The sequence below is a fragment of the Cebidichthys violaceus genome, unplaced genomic scaffold (assembly GCF_023349555.1).
Source record: "Cebidichthys violaceus isolate CVI_PGR_0920_01 unplaced genomic scaffold, fCebVio1.0.p SCAF_22, whole genome shotgun sequence".
Taxonomy (NCBI): Eukaryota; Metazoa; Chordata; class Actinopteri; order Perciformes; family Stichaeidae; genus Cebidichthys; species Cebidichthys violaceus.
In genome coordinates this window covers 7,245,697-7,261,309 of record NW_027176395.1, presented here as the reverse complement: position 1 = coordinate 7,261,309, position 15,613 = coordinate 7,245,697, and the positions used below count along the sequence as shown (strand labels likewise).

At 43.5% G+C, this 15,613-nt stretch overlaps 1 protein-coding gene across 7 annotated transcripts in view; it reads left to right on the top strand.

The window, feature by feature from the left end:
• rbks (ribokinase) overlaps positions 1–15,613 on the top strand; it is a 31,362-nt gene that overhangs the window by 2,230 nt on the left and 13,519 nt on the right. For 2 of the 7 annotated variants that reach the window (XM_068717955.1, XM_068717956.1), the window contains exons 2-7: positions 241–302; positions 6,911–7,043; positions 8,043–8,106; positions 8,492–8,554; positions 9,304–9,468; positions 14,821–14,912. In XM_068717955.1, the coding sequence (XP_068574056.1) occupies positions 244–302; positions 6,911–7,043; positions 8,043–8,106; positions 8,492–8,554; positions 9,304–9,468; positions 14,821–14,912 (576 nt within the window). In that variant the 5' untranslated portion in view covers positions 241–243. Of the gene's footprint in view, positions 1–240; positions 303–513; positions 559–4,623; positions 4,841–6,910; positions 7,044–8,042; positions 8,107–8,491; positions 8,555–9,303; positions 9,469–14,820; positions 14,913–15,613 lie in introns of those variants that run through there. The other 5 variants (XM_068717959.1, XM_068717962.1, XM_068717960.1 and 2 more) reach the window with 5 other exon arrangements.

The window sequence follows — 15,613 nt, the reverse complement described above, 5'->3', positions numbered from 1 at the left end:
TGTTTGGAGGCTGTTGGCAAAAGTAGTTTACATATTTTGCCTGATATGCCCCCGAGGAGGCCGCTATGCTTTAGATTTTGTCCTTGTTTATGAATGGGTTTTTTACTGGACGGAGGTTGAGAAATTCAAGAATCTCCCAAATCGTCGGAGCATAATTCAAAAGAAGAATCTTTGACGATATTTCATGTCAAGAAATGATGTTGTTGCTGTAGAAATAACACAGATGTGTGTCTCAATCAGATAATGACCGAAGAGGCTTTTGATGTGACGGTGGTTGGCTCCTGTATGACTGACTTGGTGAGGTGAGTAGCTTTAGTCCGCTAACAGAATAGTAGTCGGTGAAACAAGTTGTGTCAGTATTCAAATGACTGTAAATAAACTCAATGTTTCATGAGAAGGCTGAGCACAGAATCTCCAGCTAAATCCGTGTTCAGGAAACTCCTCTGCTTCCTCAGGTGGGCCCAACAGGAAGCAGGACATTGGGCAAATGTTCATGATCATATGAGGACATGTATTTTTAAAGAAAAAATGTCTCTCAACCTTTGGACCAGGACCCAGGTGGCTTTGCTTAATATATAGATAGGGTTTCCAACATTGAATTGCTTGATATGTTTTTGAAAATGTATAAGTATCTAATATTGAAAAAAAAAATGCATTTCATGCCTTTTGCTTATACATCTGAAAAGGTTAAAAAACTCTTATTTTATAGCACTGGGACTAGTTTTTCAAAAACAGTTATAGGGCTTTCCATCTGCATTTGAACCCAGTGGTTCCCATCCTGGGGTTCAGGACCCACCAAGACGTCCCAAGATAAATATGAAGAGCCACAAGATGTTTGTTTCACACACAATTATATTTACTTCTTCTGACTGTCTGACTCCAATTGATGTTTTTCTTGTGAAATACTGGACACTTTCACCTCTCTGAGCCACTAAAAGTCCTGGAAATGAAACAGTCCAAGTGAAAAATGTAACTCTTTAGTTAGACTAAATCACTAATCATGTCCACACAAAGACCATAATCTGTGATGAAATGTCACTCAAGTAAGCATTGCTTCATTTGAAAGGGTCTTACCAAGCACATTTCCGCATGCCAAAGCAGTGTGCATGTAGCTGTAGTAAGAGCGATACTCTGCAAAAATGAAGCATGAGCTGCAATCATTAGCAAGCCCAGCTAACTAGCGTGCTACTGTGTACTGCAATACATATGCAAGTGCATATTTATTTATTCACATGAGTCAGCAGGCGAAGATAAAAAGTCAGCCGGAGAGAAGTGATTTCAGCCAATGTTAGCTTAATGAGCTAACTAGCCACACCTGAAAAAAATCTGCCAGCGACAGTCGTCATTTCAGACGGCAAAATTTATGTTTCTGGCTAGGAATGAGAAGCCTGCTTTTGTGTACTGTAGCCTGAAATCATTGACCCATTGTTTAAAAAAATTAGAAAGAATTTAAGCGTTAAATCTGCTACAAATCCATGGATAGAATGAGTCCTAAAACCATGAAATGAGTCAGCATTTTTGCACTTCCGGGTCCCTTGTCTCAAAGTCAATGGGGTTTTTTGAATGGGTTTTTGGTTACAGATTTTCACTTTATGTTGTACGACATAAAACATGTCAGTAAATGTCCCTTTTGTGAATTTCAAATCTGTTACATGTCGCTAAATGAGACTATAAAACCTCATCATGGCCACTAGTCCGCCTTTACAGCCTCGTTGTATATGCTCGCGCTCATGCAACCTTGGTGCCATGGGTTCATGTAGCCTAACGTTAGCTTTTTACATCTGCAGATTGCATTCACGCTTCAAAAATCAAAAAAATGGTTTCATAAGTATAAGTGTCATAAACTTGTGTTTGCCACAGAGCTTATTTTCTGGAAAAATCAAAAAATGGTGTCGAGGGAACCAGTGCGAGGCTAACTTCCGAGCTGGCCTACAAATATAAGTAATTTCTGCTGCATTCTCTTATGTCTCGCTATAGAACTCGACAGGCATAACAACAATAACCAACGGGGGTGTAGCTTAGCAAACGGTCAATTGTCTTTTCCTTAAAACATGTTTCCCTTTGTTTCTATTATTTACCATCATTTTCCATCTGGTATTTTATTTTAAAATGCAAAGCTTGTGGAAAATATGGCATAAAGGCTGAATGGTATTTTCCATTATGGCTTGAAATGGACTGCACAGTCCTGTCTACACAAGAATAGAGGAAGTGGTCTAAACTTAGATAATGCCACTGGCCGCCTTTTCAACACTTGTGCTAAACGCCCCAAAATGTTGGAGGGAATAATAGTAAGAAGACCTCTGGTTTAAATATGGAGGCATCTGTCCATCTTTGTTTTCTGCCAGAAGAATAGATCCACTGTTCCAGCAGGTCATTATTACTGTAGAAACCACTAAAATCATTGATCAAGTCATTGACAGATGACGTAGGTGTGACCATCCCATGGCAAATCTGACTCCGGTCTCAAAGTGTGCGGACGATCTGGTGTAACTGCTGCTTACGAAAATGTCAGCGTTGCATCACCCTCATACGTGGTGAGATTTGTCGAGCCAAGTAGGATCCATTCCCACAAACCATTAGTCATCAGCTGCAGCACAATGGGTTAGTTGAAAAACAATTTGTCAGCCTCATTTACCGTAACCTTTGTGAGGAATGACACAATCTCGATGGATGCGTTGAGCAAAATTTACGGTGCGATGTCACGTCTTCGCGGGGCCCCGTTCCACCGACACTTCTCCCTGTCAGGGCTTCTGAAGCGTGCTGCTTGAGCTTGTGCGACAGTCGTGTCATACATCTTGTATTATATTTTTTTTTTGTGAAAAATAACTGTCAACCGGCTGCCAGCAAATGGAGATCTAAATGAACAACCGCACAATATGTGCTGACGGGAAGAAAATTTTGTGTGCGCACACTCTAACTCAAGTTGTCACATCTTCGTTGTCACCCACAAGTTACAACTTATCAAAAACATATGCCTTCTCCTACTGTTTTTTGTGGTTGTTTTTTTGGGGGGGGGAGTATTTGATTTGTTGCTCATTAGCAATTCAACCAGTGACTTTCTGCTTTGAAGGGCAGGCGTTGCCAATTAAGATCCTAATGAGCTAACGGGAAATGGTTTGTTTTTGGAGAGTGTGTGTGTGTGTGTGTGTGTGTGTGTGTGTGTGTGTGTGTGTGGGAATGGGGCTTTTTGGATGGGGGTCAGAATGCAGATAGGGGCGGGTAGTTGCAATACTTTCACAGCCCTTCAAAGTGACATGCATGGCTTTGAAGTTAGAAATCCAGTTGTCTTGAACAGCCAGTGTTTGGGCGGCAGCACAATTGACTGGCAAACAGCGGAGGCACATGAACACAAAAAACACACATCTCACACTCTCGTCTCTCTCTTCCGCTTCCGTCTCACCCCACACAAACACACAAGTGTAACTCAGATCCCTATGGTGTGTTTTTGCAATAAATGCATTAGTTAGGCTGTAGAGCATATACTATGCTGCAGTGAGAAGGTTATGTCGGACGTCTACCTACTGTCTGCAGTGCACAAGGAGGAGGAGCGGCGGAGCCTCTCAGGGTTTTATCCCATTGTCAAAGCCATACAGTGCCCCCTGCTGCCTCAGTTCACTGAGTGGAGACACTTATCACCTGCTCAGCGAAGTTTCCCAGCAGAGTCACAATGTAAGCACAGTCAACACACCTTCATCTAATGTTTTTGTTGGACTGAATCTCAACCCTGGACTCACAGATGCGGGCCCCAACTGTAGGTGGGGTTAGTGATGACTAGTTGATTAATCGATTTGTCCATTGACAGAAAATTAATCTGCAACAATTTTAATAATCAACACATTTTTATGCAAAAATGGATTGCTTCCAGCTTTTCAAATGTGAGTATTTTTTCCTCCCCCCAACCCCTTCTAGAGTATTTTCCACTCAGTGTTCTCCTCAAGTTTAAAAAAACCTACTCATAAAGTTGAAACTTTTTTTAAATATTCTGCAGGAGAATTGCTCTATACCATAAACCATGTCAGAGATCAGTGTGCCAACCTTTTCCATGAGCGCCGGCCAATTCAGACATGGAACAGGTCAACAAGTGGCTTGTTGTACCCACTGATATAGGCAGTTTCTGACCGTCGAGCGAATAATAGCAACACACACGTGCCTCCCAACAAACGGTCAAAAACGAAAAACAAAAACGCCCGCATCGTGCTCCGACACGCCGCCTCTTGTTAGAAAAAGCGGCTTATCGTGACCATGTAAGGTATGCTGTCTTTGCTCGACCTGTTCTTTGTTAAGTCCCTTCACCTTGTCCCGATTCGCTCAAGCTTTTGCCTAAGGGACCTTCGTAGACGAGGAAAATGATTATGAGTGATGCATATAGGTTTGAAAAGCTTCTCGTCTGAAGCACAAGCCGAGTTGAAGGTTACCACACTTGGATTAAAATGGCTTCTGTGTTAAGAGCGACCGTATAGTACTTGTGCTTATCAATCAGTAATTACATAAAAGAAGCTGGAGCTCACTCTGTGTATCTGTAAATTCACTTCGGAGGTTGTGTTTTGGTAACTGGAAAGAACTTTGTGAAAAACAGCATTTTGATTTAGTTTTTGTCCACTTCCCCCCTTTGCTCACCAACAGCTGAGGAATGACACTCATAGAGACGGAGGAGAGGGAAATGAGAGTCGGCCTCAGAGCAAACACTCCACGTCATCGAAACACCTGCTTCGCTGCCTTTTGGGTTCCATGGGAGAAAACTCACTGAGGTTGCACTTTAGCACATAACTGCCCTGTTTGTTTGGCGCACTCACCACAGACAACAATAGCCGAGTGTCTCTCCGGGCACGAGGAGGCGTGGGTGGGTTTATTTAAGAATTTTTAAATCTGTTTATTTTACCTGTCAGTTATTCGGCTTTAGGTGGCTGTCGGCCAAATGTTATGTTGACAGTGTTGGTTTTTTTATGATCTACAAAGGTTGTGCTCTTTGTAGGAATCTCTCAATAAATGTCATAAACATTTAAATGTAGATATCAAATATGACGCACAACAAATCAGTTTTCTGGGCACTTTTATAAAATAGGAAGGCAGAAAAATGTTTAGTGACCTGTGTATAACGGACACAGACACCAATGTCTATAACTCATTAAAACATGCGTATGGTGCATTAGAATCTGCTTATTGCACTGTATAATTAAAGTTATAAGCATTAATAAATATCAAATTATGCTTTAAATAACAAATAATGCTTTATAAAAATAATCACAACACATTCTAAAGTATTTTACAAAGTCACTGTGTCATCCCATAATACTTCATACTAGCTGGTCAATGCAATGATCAGTGTATTATAATTCCCATAGTTGCAATGCATCATAATATTTAATAAATTATAATAGTTTTTACCATGCTTTATGATGTGATTATAAGCTACTCTAAGTGGTCATTGTTTGTTTTAAGTAAAGTACAAATTTTACAAAGTTAACGTTTTGTATGTTGTTGCATGATTGTTGTGTGATTTTATGAAATTTTTTCCCTTCAAACACAAAGTGTGTTTGTGTTTAGTTCACCTGTTGCCACATGGCTTATCACTTTACAGTGTATATAGATGTTTAATCATTATAAAAGAGTTTCCCCCAACAGAACATAGCCTCTTAATATTTAAATAAATGTGTAAATTGAAAGAAATGTAATAAAGCGGCTGCACAAGTACCCTATTCCAACCTCTTTTACATATTCAAGTAGATTTGGCAAACTGTGTGTGTGTGTGTGTGTGTGTGTGTGTGTGTGTGTGTGTGTGTGTGTGTGTGTGTGTGTGTGTGTGGAAGAGGTGTGTGCGTGTGCGTATTTACATGTGTCCGACCTTTGTTCCTTTTGCTTCTCACCACATTTCAGTCTCGTTGACCCCACATCCTGTTGTAGACTTGGGCATTTTAGTGTTTTCACACGCCGGTGCAAAAACAGCAGCATTTATAGCAACCTCCAGTATTTGCCGCCAGCGTCTCAGTTACTGGAAATCCTGGGATTGAGTGGGTTTACTGTAATAGCACACCTGCCACAAACACACACACACACACACACACACACACACACACAGTGAAAAAAAGAGCAACAACAGGGTGAAAAACAAGTTTATGACAACATTTTGCCATCCACAAACCCTTGTAGCGCTGGCCCGGGGCCAGACCACAGCATCCTGACGTACAATATGAAGCCGTCTGTTGTCTCTCACCCATGTTACTCACCGCCCACTCTGGCTCTTTGATTGGAGGAATTGGGGGAACAGGCAGCTCCTCCTGAGGGCACCCACCTGTGGCGCATCAACCTTGAGGGGAAGGGGCGGGACTTTAACCCAACCCTGATGAGTAAGGCATTAGTGGTGCGGCCAGTGTCAAGCTGAGACATATATGGGTTTTTGGTTGCTTGCATCATTTTGTAAATTTGGAGACACTTCAAATCTGACTGAATGTCTACTGTAGGTAAAATGTCTAGAGTGCTTTTTGGAATGATGAGGCTCTATGTTCAGTCTGGGAGGGGGGGGGGGGGGGGGGTCCTATGCTCCATTCATTCCTGCAATGATTGCATTTTGTTGACCTTCACAAGAGCAAAATATATAATCCTCAGCAAACACACTATTTTTTGCCCATTTTCCAGTGATAAATAAATAGCTTAACCAGGAAATAGTTTGGCCCTGAAGGGTTATCTTCACATTTTGACATCTCCCTTCTACTCCTTGGTTTCCAGTGTAGAACACTCACACTAGTAAATAAAACACTTTCAAACTTTGAAGGATGCATTTTTAAAACTTTGAACCTCAGAGACTGTGGAAGAAAATAAAAATGAAATAAAAATTCCAAGCATAGCATTTCTTTGGAATGCTATGCTTTTGAATGTGAAAGTGTACCTGTGCGTGTTTTTTTTTTCCCCTCAGCCAGGCACCAAGGCTACCTAAAGCCGGGGAAACCATCCATGGTCACAAGTTCTTCATAGGCTTTGGAGGGAAAGGTGCCAACCAGTGCATACAGGCGGCAAGACTGGGGGCCAAAACCGCCATGGTCTGCAAGGTAGGACACTGGATCCAGGTTGGAAGCTTCTGTACAGTAGAGTCTTTGTTATAGTGGGTGTTTGGTTTGGATCAGAGCATGAATCTGTGCATTTCAGTTAAAAAAAGACGCACATTTGCTTGCCCAACCTTTGGCTCAACTACGTCTTACTCGTTAACAACTCCCAAAAACCTTATAGCTTCGTTCACACTTCAGTCATTTCACCACATCAAGTCTCCATGCCTCATTTTCTCTTGATCAATACTATACCGCATGCATACGCCCACCCACACTTGCGCGCCTTCAAACAAGCCTATTCCCATACCATACAACCCCGAGTCTCCAATCAGTAGGCTCAGCGTGGCCTTTCAACCTGAGCACTAAAGCACCGAAGCCCCACCTCTGTCAGAACAAAGAGGCCCGATCGATAACAACCCAGTGCGGGAGGAGCTCTCCGGGCATGGGGAGAACCCAAAAATAGACACCCGGGCTTGTCAAAAAACATCCAAGACGGAAGGCCACTCTTCAAAGAGAATGGGGCCAAGCAGCCAATACTAGCCCAACCCATTATCACAGGCAGCTAGAAGTGCCCGCGTTTTGGCACGTTTTTTGGAGAGCGTGGGTTCGAAGTAGACGCCTCGGGGCAAGGTGGGGACCCCTTCCACAACCCAAAGTAGCTACAGATGTGGACATCCCTATGCGGATCAGGGGAAGAGGGAAAGGAGGGAAAGGAATGGAAAGCGAGGTGGGCATGAAGAGGCGTGAAGGCGGGGTTATCGTGTCTTCAAGGCTTGGCGCAGCTGGTCGTGTGTGTTTGCGCGTGTATGCATTTGTTGACTTTGTGTGTTGGTTTTTGCACATTTTCGGCGGCGGCACCATGCCAGTATGCTGGCAGGGCACACAAAGATCCAACCCAACTGAGGTTTGACTATACCACTTTTCAAAAAGTTGCCGCTAACCAAGTCTGACCCCGCTTGACTCTCTCTTTGTTGTAATCGTTTTGCCTTCAATCTTTTCTAGGTTGGTAAAGACTTCTTTGGAGACAATTACATTCAGAATTTCAAAGACAATGGCGTACACACAGGTACAGTTGTTTTTTGGTTTCCATTTCCATGTTGAATGATAAAAAGTTCACATACAGAGCAATGATTTTTTTTTAGTCTATATTTTGTCAGTTCTTTTAGTTACTCGGGGCACAAGGCTGGAAAGTGTCTCTAGTGTTATGGCCAATGGCGAAACATGGATTTGTTAAAAAATAAAGTTGCTTTTCCAAAAGTTGTGCTTAGTGCACATATCAGACTCCAAACGTCTGCGGCTAGGTCCCTTCACAGCCGAGAAACCGCGACGCGAGCCAAATGCATTCCAAGCAATTATTAGCGGTTAGTTACTATGGTGACATTTTGTTTGTCAGAGGTGTGTTTGATGAAAGACAAATAACAAGTGCTTTTTGTCTTCTCTCTCCGTCTCAGACTTTGTAGGCCAGACCTCTGACGCAGCCACAGGAGCTGCCTCCATCATTGTCAACGATGCAGGTAAATGCTTCTGCCGCAAGCCCCGCTCAGATCCTAAAAGCTCTTTGAGTTCTAGAAATGGCCATCATACATGCACAACGAAGGGTGCATGTGTGCTAGCGGTGCACTCTTTCTCACTACTGCACACACACACACACATGCACGCCCATGCGTTTCGCCGTTGACTCACCGCTGTTCAAGTGACTATAATCACTGGATATACACACACACAAATATTGAAGTGCACCAAACCACGCTGAGTATCGACAGGTTCCAATGTGCGACAAGCCAAGGCTTTCCATGTTGCAGAGCAATTTCTGTCACGTAACAAATACAGTCAGGTGATGTAAAAGTCCCACGACGTATGGACCCCCTTTTGGATCTGGATCCCTTTTTCTACCATTTAACATCCTCACACATCATTATGTAGTTCAGTGTTTGAATTCAGTGTTTTGAAAGAGGACTGAGGTCTTACTGAGAGTGGTTAATTGAGAGATTGCAGTTAAGAAATAATCAACCATAACAAAATTTGCACATGCCATTTTGCATTAGTGTGAAAAGGTCAGTTAATTAAAACGCTTAAAACGTTTCCTAAAGTAACGGAAGAAAAGCCCAAGAAGAAAACTAAACCAATTCATATCAAAACATTAGGGTTTATGTGTTTACAAGTGGGTTTATTCGATTTTCTACATGTTGAGTATATGCTTAGTTTGGCATGACAGTTTTGATGGAAGCTTGACTTCTGACGTCCTGTTTGACACCATGGGCAGGCGAGAACGCCATCGTGATCATAGCCGGTGCCAACATGTTGCTGGGCGGCGAGGAGCTGCAGGGAGCTCTTCCGGCCGTCAGTCGTGCAAAAGTTCTGGTGTGCCAGCTGGAGGTCAGCCCGCAGACGTCCCTGCAGGCGCTACGAATGGCGCAGGAGAACAAAGGTCAGTGAGTGTCGACGCCGTGGTGAGGGCACACGTGTGCTCCCCTGAGGTCGGAGAGAGAAAATGTATCGAAGAAAAGAAGTTTGAAAAAGTATTATAACGCCAACCTTATAGGATACTAAACAAGTGGTTCCATTTGCGTTCTATTAACTATTTTTCATGTTTCGATTGTTTTCACCAACTGAGGTTACTGTGGTCTTCCAAGGCTCCTTTGTTTGACCATAGAAGTTAGAGGTAACTTTTAGATACAAACGATTTTTTTACATTTGGATCATCTTAAAGTGATACACCAACAAAGTCTTTCTTTTGAAACACTCACTCCATGGTTGCGTGATAGGGACTATAAAATGTTTGCTCCTAAGTCGTTGCAATGAATCCCAGCAGCGATGGAGGAAGAAGTGTCTAAATGTCCCTAGAAACTTCTCTAACCACTTCCGCATTTTTAATCCACCTCTCCGCCGGCCATCTGTGTGCTCAGTATGTCCCAAACATTCATAAGTTTATCCTAAATATGACTATATGCATATTAATTCCCTTTTAATCCTCATGCACGACCTCGTTGAGCCTGCTCCCCTCTGGCCAAACGTACTCATCAGCTAGCTTGACACTGCACATTTTATTAACACTATAGCCTTACTTGGTCTGACTGGTAGTTGATGGTAGTTAATGTCAGACGCAAAGAACATTTTCAAAATTGTTCAATCCAAAAAAAATGTTTTCTAAAAAAGTAAAAACAAACAATAACAGCATCACACCTCACCAGGATGCATGTTTGCTACTTCCTGCTCGTGGTCCCATTCTTATCGCTCTCTGTCGGTTTCATAAAGGCATTGGTGCGCTTCAACCAAAGGGCTTGCTTGATTGTCGAACACGCTCTCGACTGCCCATAATCTGGGGGTTTTCTTTCTGAAACAGATAAATCGGCAAGCACGGACACTTCTCGCAGCTGTTTTGTGAAGATGAGATGGTAACTTCTCCCTTGAGGTCTCTTTTTTTTTTACTTCACAAACCTACTTTCTACATTTTGTTTCATATACGACCGAGCAGCAGAGCACAATCGCCTTGAAAGATACAGAAGAGGATCAGAAGATCCGTCTAAATCAGTCATGTGACTTTTCTTTTTGTATGCCCCATTTACACTTTCCTTTAGAGATAGTCTGTTGTGTCCCTGTTTTCTCACATCCTACATCAACCACCACGTCTGTACACACGTTACAAAAAGCTAACAGGATACAAGGCCTGTTTTAGACCGCCACCCTCCCTCGGTCCCTTCCTCCCGCCACCTTTTTGGTGATAACCAGGTTACTGAGCTCATCATCCCCAGCAGCATCCTTATTATTAGCGGCCGTTCACGTCATTCGAGACGTCTGGGGAGCCTCTCGCCTCTTGTCATCAGGGCCTGTCGCCTGGTAATCGCTCGCCGCAGGCTGCCAGAACTGAAAGAGTCGCAGCCATAACCGTGTTGCAGATGGGACGCCCAGATGGCCACGCCGAGACCCCCCCCCCCCCCCCCCCCCCCATCCGTCACCGCGTCGACCGCACTGTGGGATTCAGTCTCTGCATGTGGCACCAGGAGAGAGAGAGAGAGAGAGAGAGAGAGAGAGAGAGAGAGAGAGAGAGAGAGGCAAGGCGGGCGAAGACGCCTTGGCAAGGACGCCGCCTCAACGCTGCCGCACCAGATTATTGCGTAAATGGAGTCCTCCGGAGAGAACTGGGTGTTAATGGGTTTGGCGGCGGCGATATAATTTTAATGGCGCGGGGGTGAAGCGCCGCTCGAATTACGCAAATGTCACCATCGAGCCACACGCACCACGGATGTCAGCTTTCAGAAAAACCTCACAGGAGGAGTTTATTCTCCCTTACATGTAATTATTTGAGAGGAAAACATATGTATATACTGTATTTATTGCCATATACTGTTTAATATTGAGGAGTTAAAGCAATTCAATTAATACAAATAACTGAGGAAATGGTAGGGGTTGTGTAGTTCCTCTCTTTCTTTCTTCTTCCGCCTTCAACCCGTCTTCCTCCCCCTCTTCCTTGTCTGAGCAAGAAGCCGCTTTTATATTTCTCACCAGATGCAATTAGAGCCTCTTAAAGCCCTTTCACATACTCACTGATGACTCATTTATTGTGTGTGTGTGTGTGTGTGTGTGTGTGTGTGTGTGTGTGTGCGCGCGCGCGCGTGCGTGCGCGAGCATGCAAGAGTGTGTGATCTCCTTGTTTTCCCCACCTGCCCTTGTTTTCCATCCACCTTTCCTCCTAAATCGACCACAGCAAACAAAAACTGCAGTCATTTTGTACTTTCTGAACTGTTCCGGCTGCTTCTGCCAGCACATGCGCGACCAGACTTTGAACCTCTGTGCAAATAAAAACAAAAAACCCAGAGTCATGACACACGCACACACATTCTCCTGGCAGACGTGACTCAGTGTGCACACATCCCAGTATTACCACATCTGTCCCAGCAGCTGTGTGTGTGTGTGTGTGTGTGTGTGTGTGTGTGTGTGTGTGTGTGTGTGTGTGTGTGTGTGTGGTTTCATTAACACCTGGAGAGCAAACAAAACAAAGCAACCCAATCACGAAGCACCGGTTACCATGACGTCCACAGAAGCAGCTCCTTTGCATCGGACAGGCAGATTCCTTCATGCATCTGTGTATTAGGGATTTCACACAAGCTGCTCTGGCGTGCATATTGATGGGCCTCCGTCCTCGGCAGTCTCATTGTGTGCATACTTCATGAGTGTCGGGGCCTATGCATTTGACATCAGTGCCGGGATCACGCCGCAGGATGAGGGAGCAGGTAGTACATGCTCCGTGCTGCCTACCGGTTCTCTCCACAGCTACAAATAGTAATGCGATCGCCGACGATAGACAGAGTAAAGCATGAGTAAGCCTTTTAGATGATTCAGGGATACTGTCTTTATCCTGTTTACACGGTATGCAGCGTGTGGTTAGTGCTTCGCTAACTGACTGATCGGTGTCTGTTAATGCCACCGAAGTACTCCCAAATATGTTGTAAAAGTTAAGCCAGTTAACGGTACAATTCAGGCTTACATAGTCAGCATCACGTGTTTCGATATGCAGGCGAGCGTCTCAGGGACGTTGGAGAAATGTGAATAGGGAAAAAGGAAGGGAAAAACTGCTGATTGGGCGAAGAGAGGGAGTTAATTTGTAAGATGGGGGAGGGATATTAGTTAACATGTAAATAAACAGGCTTTTATGGGGATACATTCATAGAGATTCAAGGTTGTTGATTTGTCAGGATGCAGACTAGTTGTGCAAAAGACATGTAATGGTTGTAAAAAAGAAATGTTCCTCAGGCGAGGAGAAAATAAACTAAATAGAAGCTTGTTGAAATACTTTTCAAATTAATTTTAAAAGATTTTATCCAACTAACAAGAGACATAGAGGTAAAAATAAAGCACCAAATGTATGCTAATACGCAGCTGAAACTAGTCCCCCAACAAATGCACTTTTTCCAAAAACTACAGCGCCTCGCTGTTCAAGGAAATAACGAGCCCTTTTCAAAAAAATTAAACTGGCGATAGAAGGTTGAGTGTATCAGTCCTCAATCGGCAGAATGAGGTGGCGAGTTCACGAAAGAATTGTGCGCTCTTGGAGCCTGTTGAACCTGCAGAAATTTGACAAAAAGAAACCGTGGAACTCGCGAAGCACCCGCAGAGGATGAAACGCACCCCGACTGCAATGCTGATGAAAAATAAACAATTTATCATGCAAATTGCACTCAGCTGCAAAACTTTAAAAGGCATTTGCGTTGTAATGTCATTAGCGCAGTATCTTTTGTGACGGGGCTGATAGCGGTTACAAGTGATGCACAATTCCTGGCACTGTCAGCGGCCGCGATTCATTCTTCGCAAATTTGCCCCCTCAAGAGGAGCCAACGGGTTTGGAACTGAGTGGTACAAACAGAGTAGGGTAGTTGGAAACTATTGAGAAACGGACTGACGTTTTGTTTTGGTGTTTTCATGGCTTTTGTTGGTGATAAGAACAAACTAGAATAAGCCTTATTCTTACTAAGGATTTGTGGTGGAAGAGGAGGATATGAGGAACAGATACAGAGGGCCGCAAACAGGCGAGGGGGGCAGACAGAGATCCCATTCCTTTTATGAAAAAAACGGAGGCGTCATATTTCAGAGATCTCGCACTTGCCTTGGAAACCAAAGTGATGGAAACTGAGGTGCAATTCGGTCGACAGAGAGAGAGCAGAGAGAAGAAGATGATGAAGAAGAAGAGGAATAAGGAAGAACATAGCATCACTTTTTTTGTGACACGGTCTTGGCTCATGTAGGGTACACATACAGTACATATATATGTGTGTGTGTGTGTGTGTTGAAAAAGAGAGAGAGAGAGAGAGAGACGTTATATCCACTTTTACTAGCGAGCACCCCAGCATCCACCTCAAAGCGCCAGGTGGCCAAAGCCCTGCACAAACCCACGCAGCTGCTCTCTCATGTGCCCACGCAAACACACACTCACACACATACACAGCAACTAGGCACACTCTTTTGCACAACAGACTTTGATGTCACCAACGCTGAACATATATTTCCCTAACACACACACTCACACGCACACACTTGCATGAGGCTTTATTTTGTACACAGAGATATGAGAATTAATCGCTTCGTCAAGCTGGGCTTATCCTCACACATACACAGAAATCATGGTATTAGATGCATTAATGCTCCCTGCTCATGAATATGCATGAGACAGTGATGTGCAACACGTACGGAGGATTACTTCTGACAAACACTCTTTTGCACTCTCTCGCTCTCACCCTCTCTGGCGCGTCTCGGCGCAAAGAGAAAGGGTCACAACTCAGCTCACCCACACACTGACACGCACATGTGTAGGGTTATGCGCCTCATATTGACACACGCTGCCCTATAACTGCAGGATGTGAGGCCGTTTCCACCAGGGTTTTAATATGTTTTTCTTCCGGCCTTTTTTTCCAGGGAATGCTAATTTAATCGTTTAAAAAGGTGTCCTTTTATAGAAGCTCATCCACTTGAGCTTTGCCTGCGAGAGCAATTCCCAGTGGTAGCCCACTAGCCTTTGTTCATGTTGAAAGTTTAATTAAGGTAATGTCAGGCCTTGACAGTGAAGCTTAGCAAATGGAAACGAAACATCAGACAATTATAAAAATGTGTCACCGAGGGACATTGTCACAATTGTAGCCCTTTAAATGCGAGCTGGCAACTGTAACTGAGAACAATTGTATTTTTTAAACGCCTGTTAAGGATCGCACGTCGTCCTGAGCGACCTGTACATGATAATGTTTCGCATTTCAGTCAATAAAATGAATCTCTTCCCGCTTTCTTGTTGCAGTGAAGACAATATTCAACCCAGCACCGGCCATTGCAGACTTGGATGCGGATTTCTACAGAGCCTCTGATGTGTTTTGCTGTAATGAGTCTGAGGTGATGAATCTCTCTCTCTATCACACACACACACACACACACACACACACACACACACACACACACACACACACAGTATTTATCACAGCAGCATTTATGCTTGCTCACACAATAACTCTTCGTTCTCACACACGTATACACTTGCAACAATAACAAGGTAGCAAAGGGGAAACTGAAACCACTTCTACACAGCAAAATTGTTAGTACTGAATTGACCAGCTTTCTGTTCTTGCATTGTTCACATGCAGTTTACAGTGATATAATGTGGTAGATTTACCAATAAAATTCCTAGCGTTTTCATTTTCACATAAAGGTAAACAAAAACAGGCTTTGTGTTTTTAGCTAGCGGCTATTGATGCTTTCTGAAATGTTGCTAGCTGATTGTCTACGGCTGACTTTTTAATGTTTCCTGCGGACCCATTTTAAAGTGACATATCTGAAAACAGGAGTCTTGAATATGCACTTGATGGCTACATTTATTATATTGTTCTAATAGACTGAAGCTAATCTTGAATGTCTCAGGCAAAAAGTCTGCAGTCAGATTTATGTAGTGCTAGTATTATGACCAGGCGGCAAACTCTGGTTCTGAAAAATGAAGCCAAGGCGGAAATGCCTTAAACTTGCAATCTTTCTAATGACCATCAGGGGACTTGCAAAGAGAAGTCTGATTATATAGAAGTCTATGAGAAAATTACCCTGCT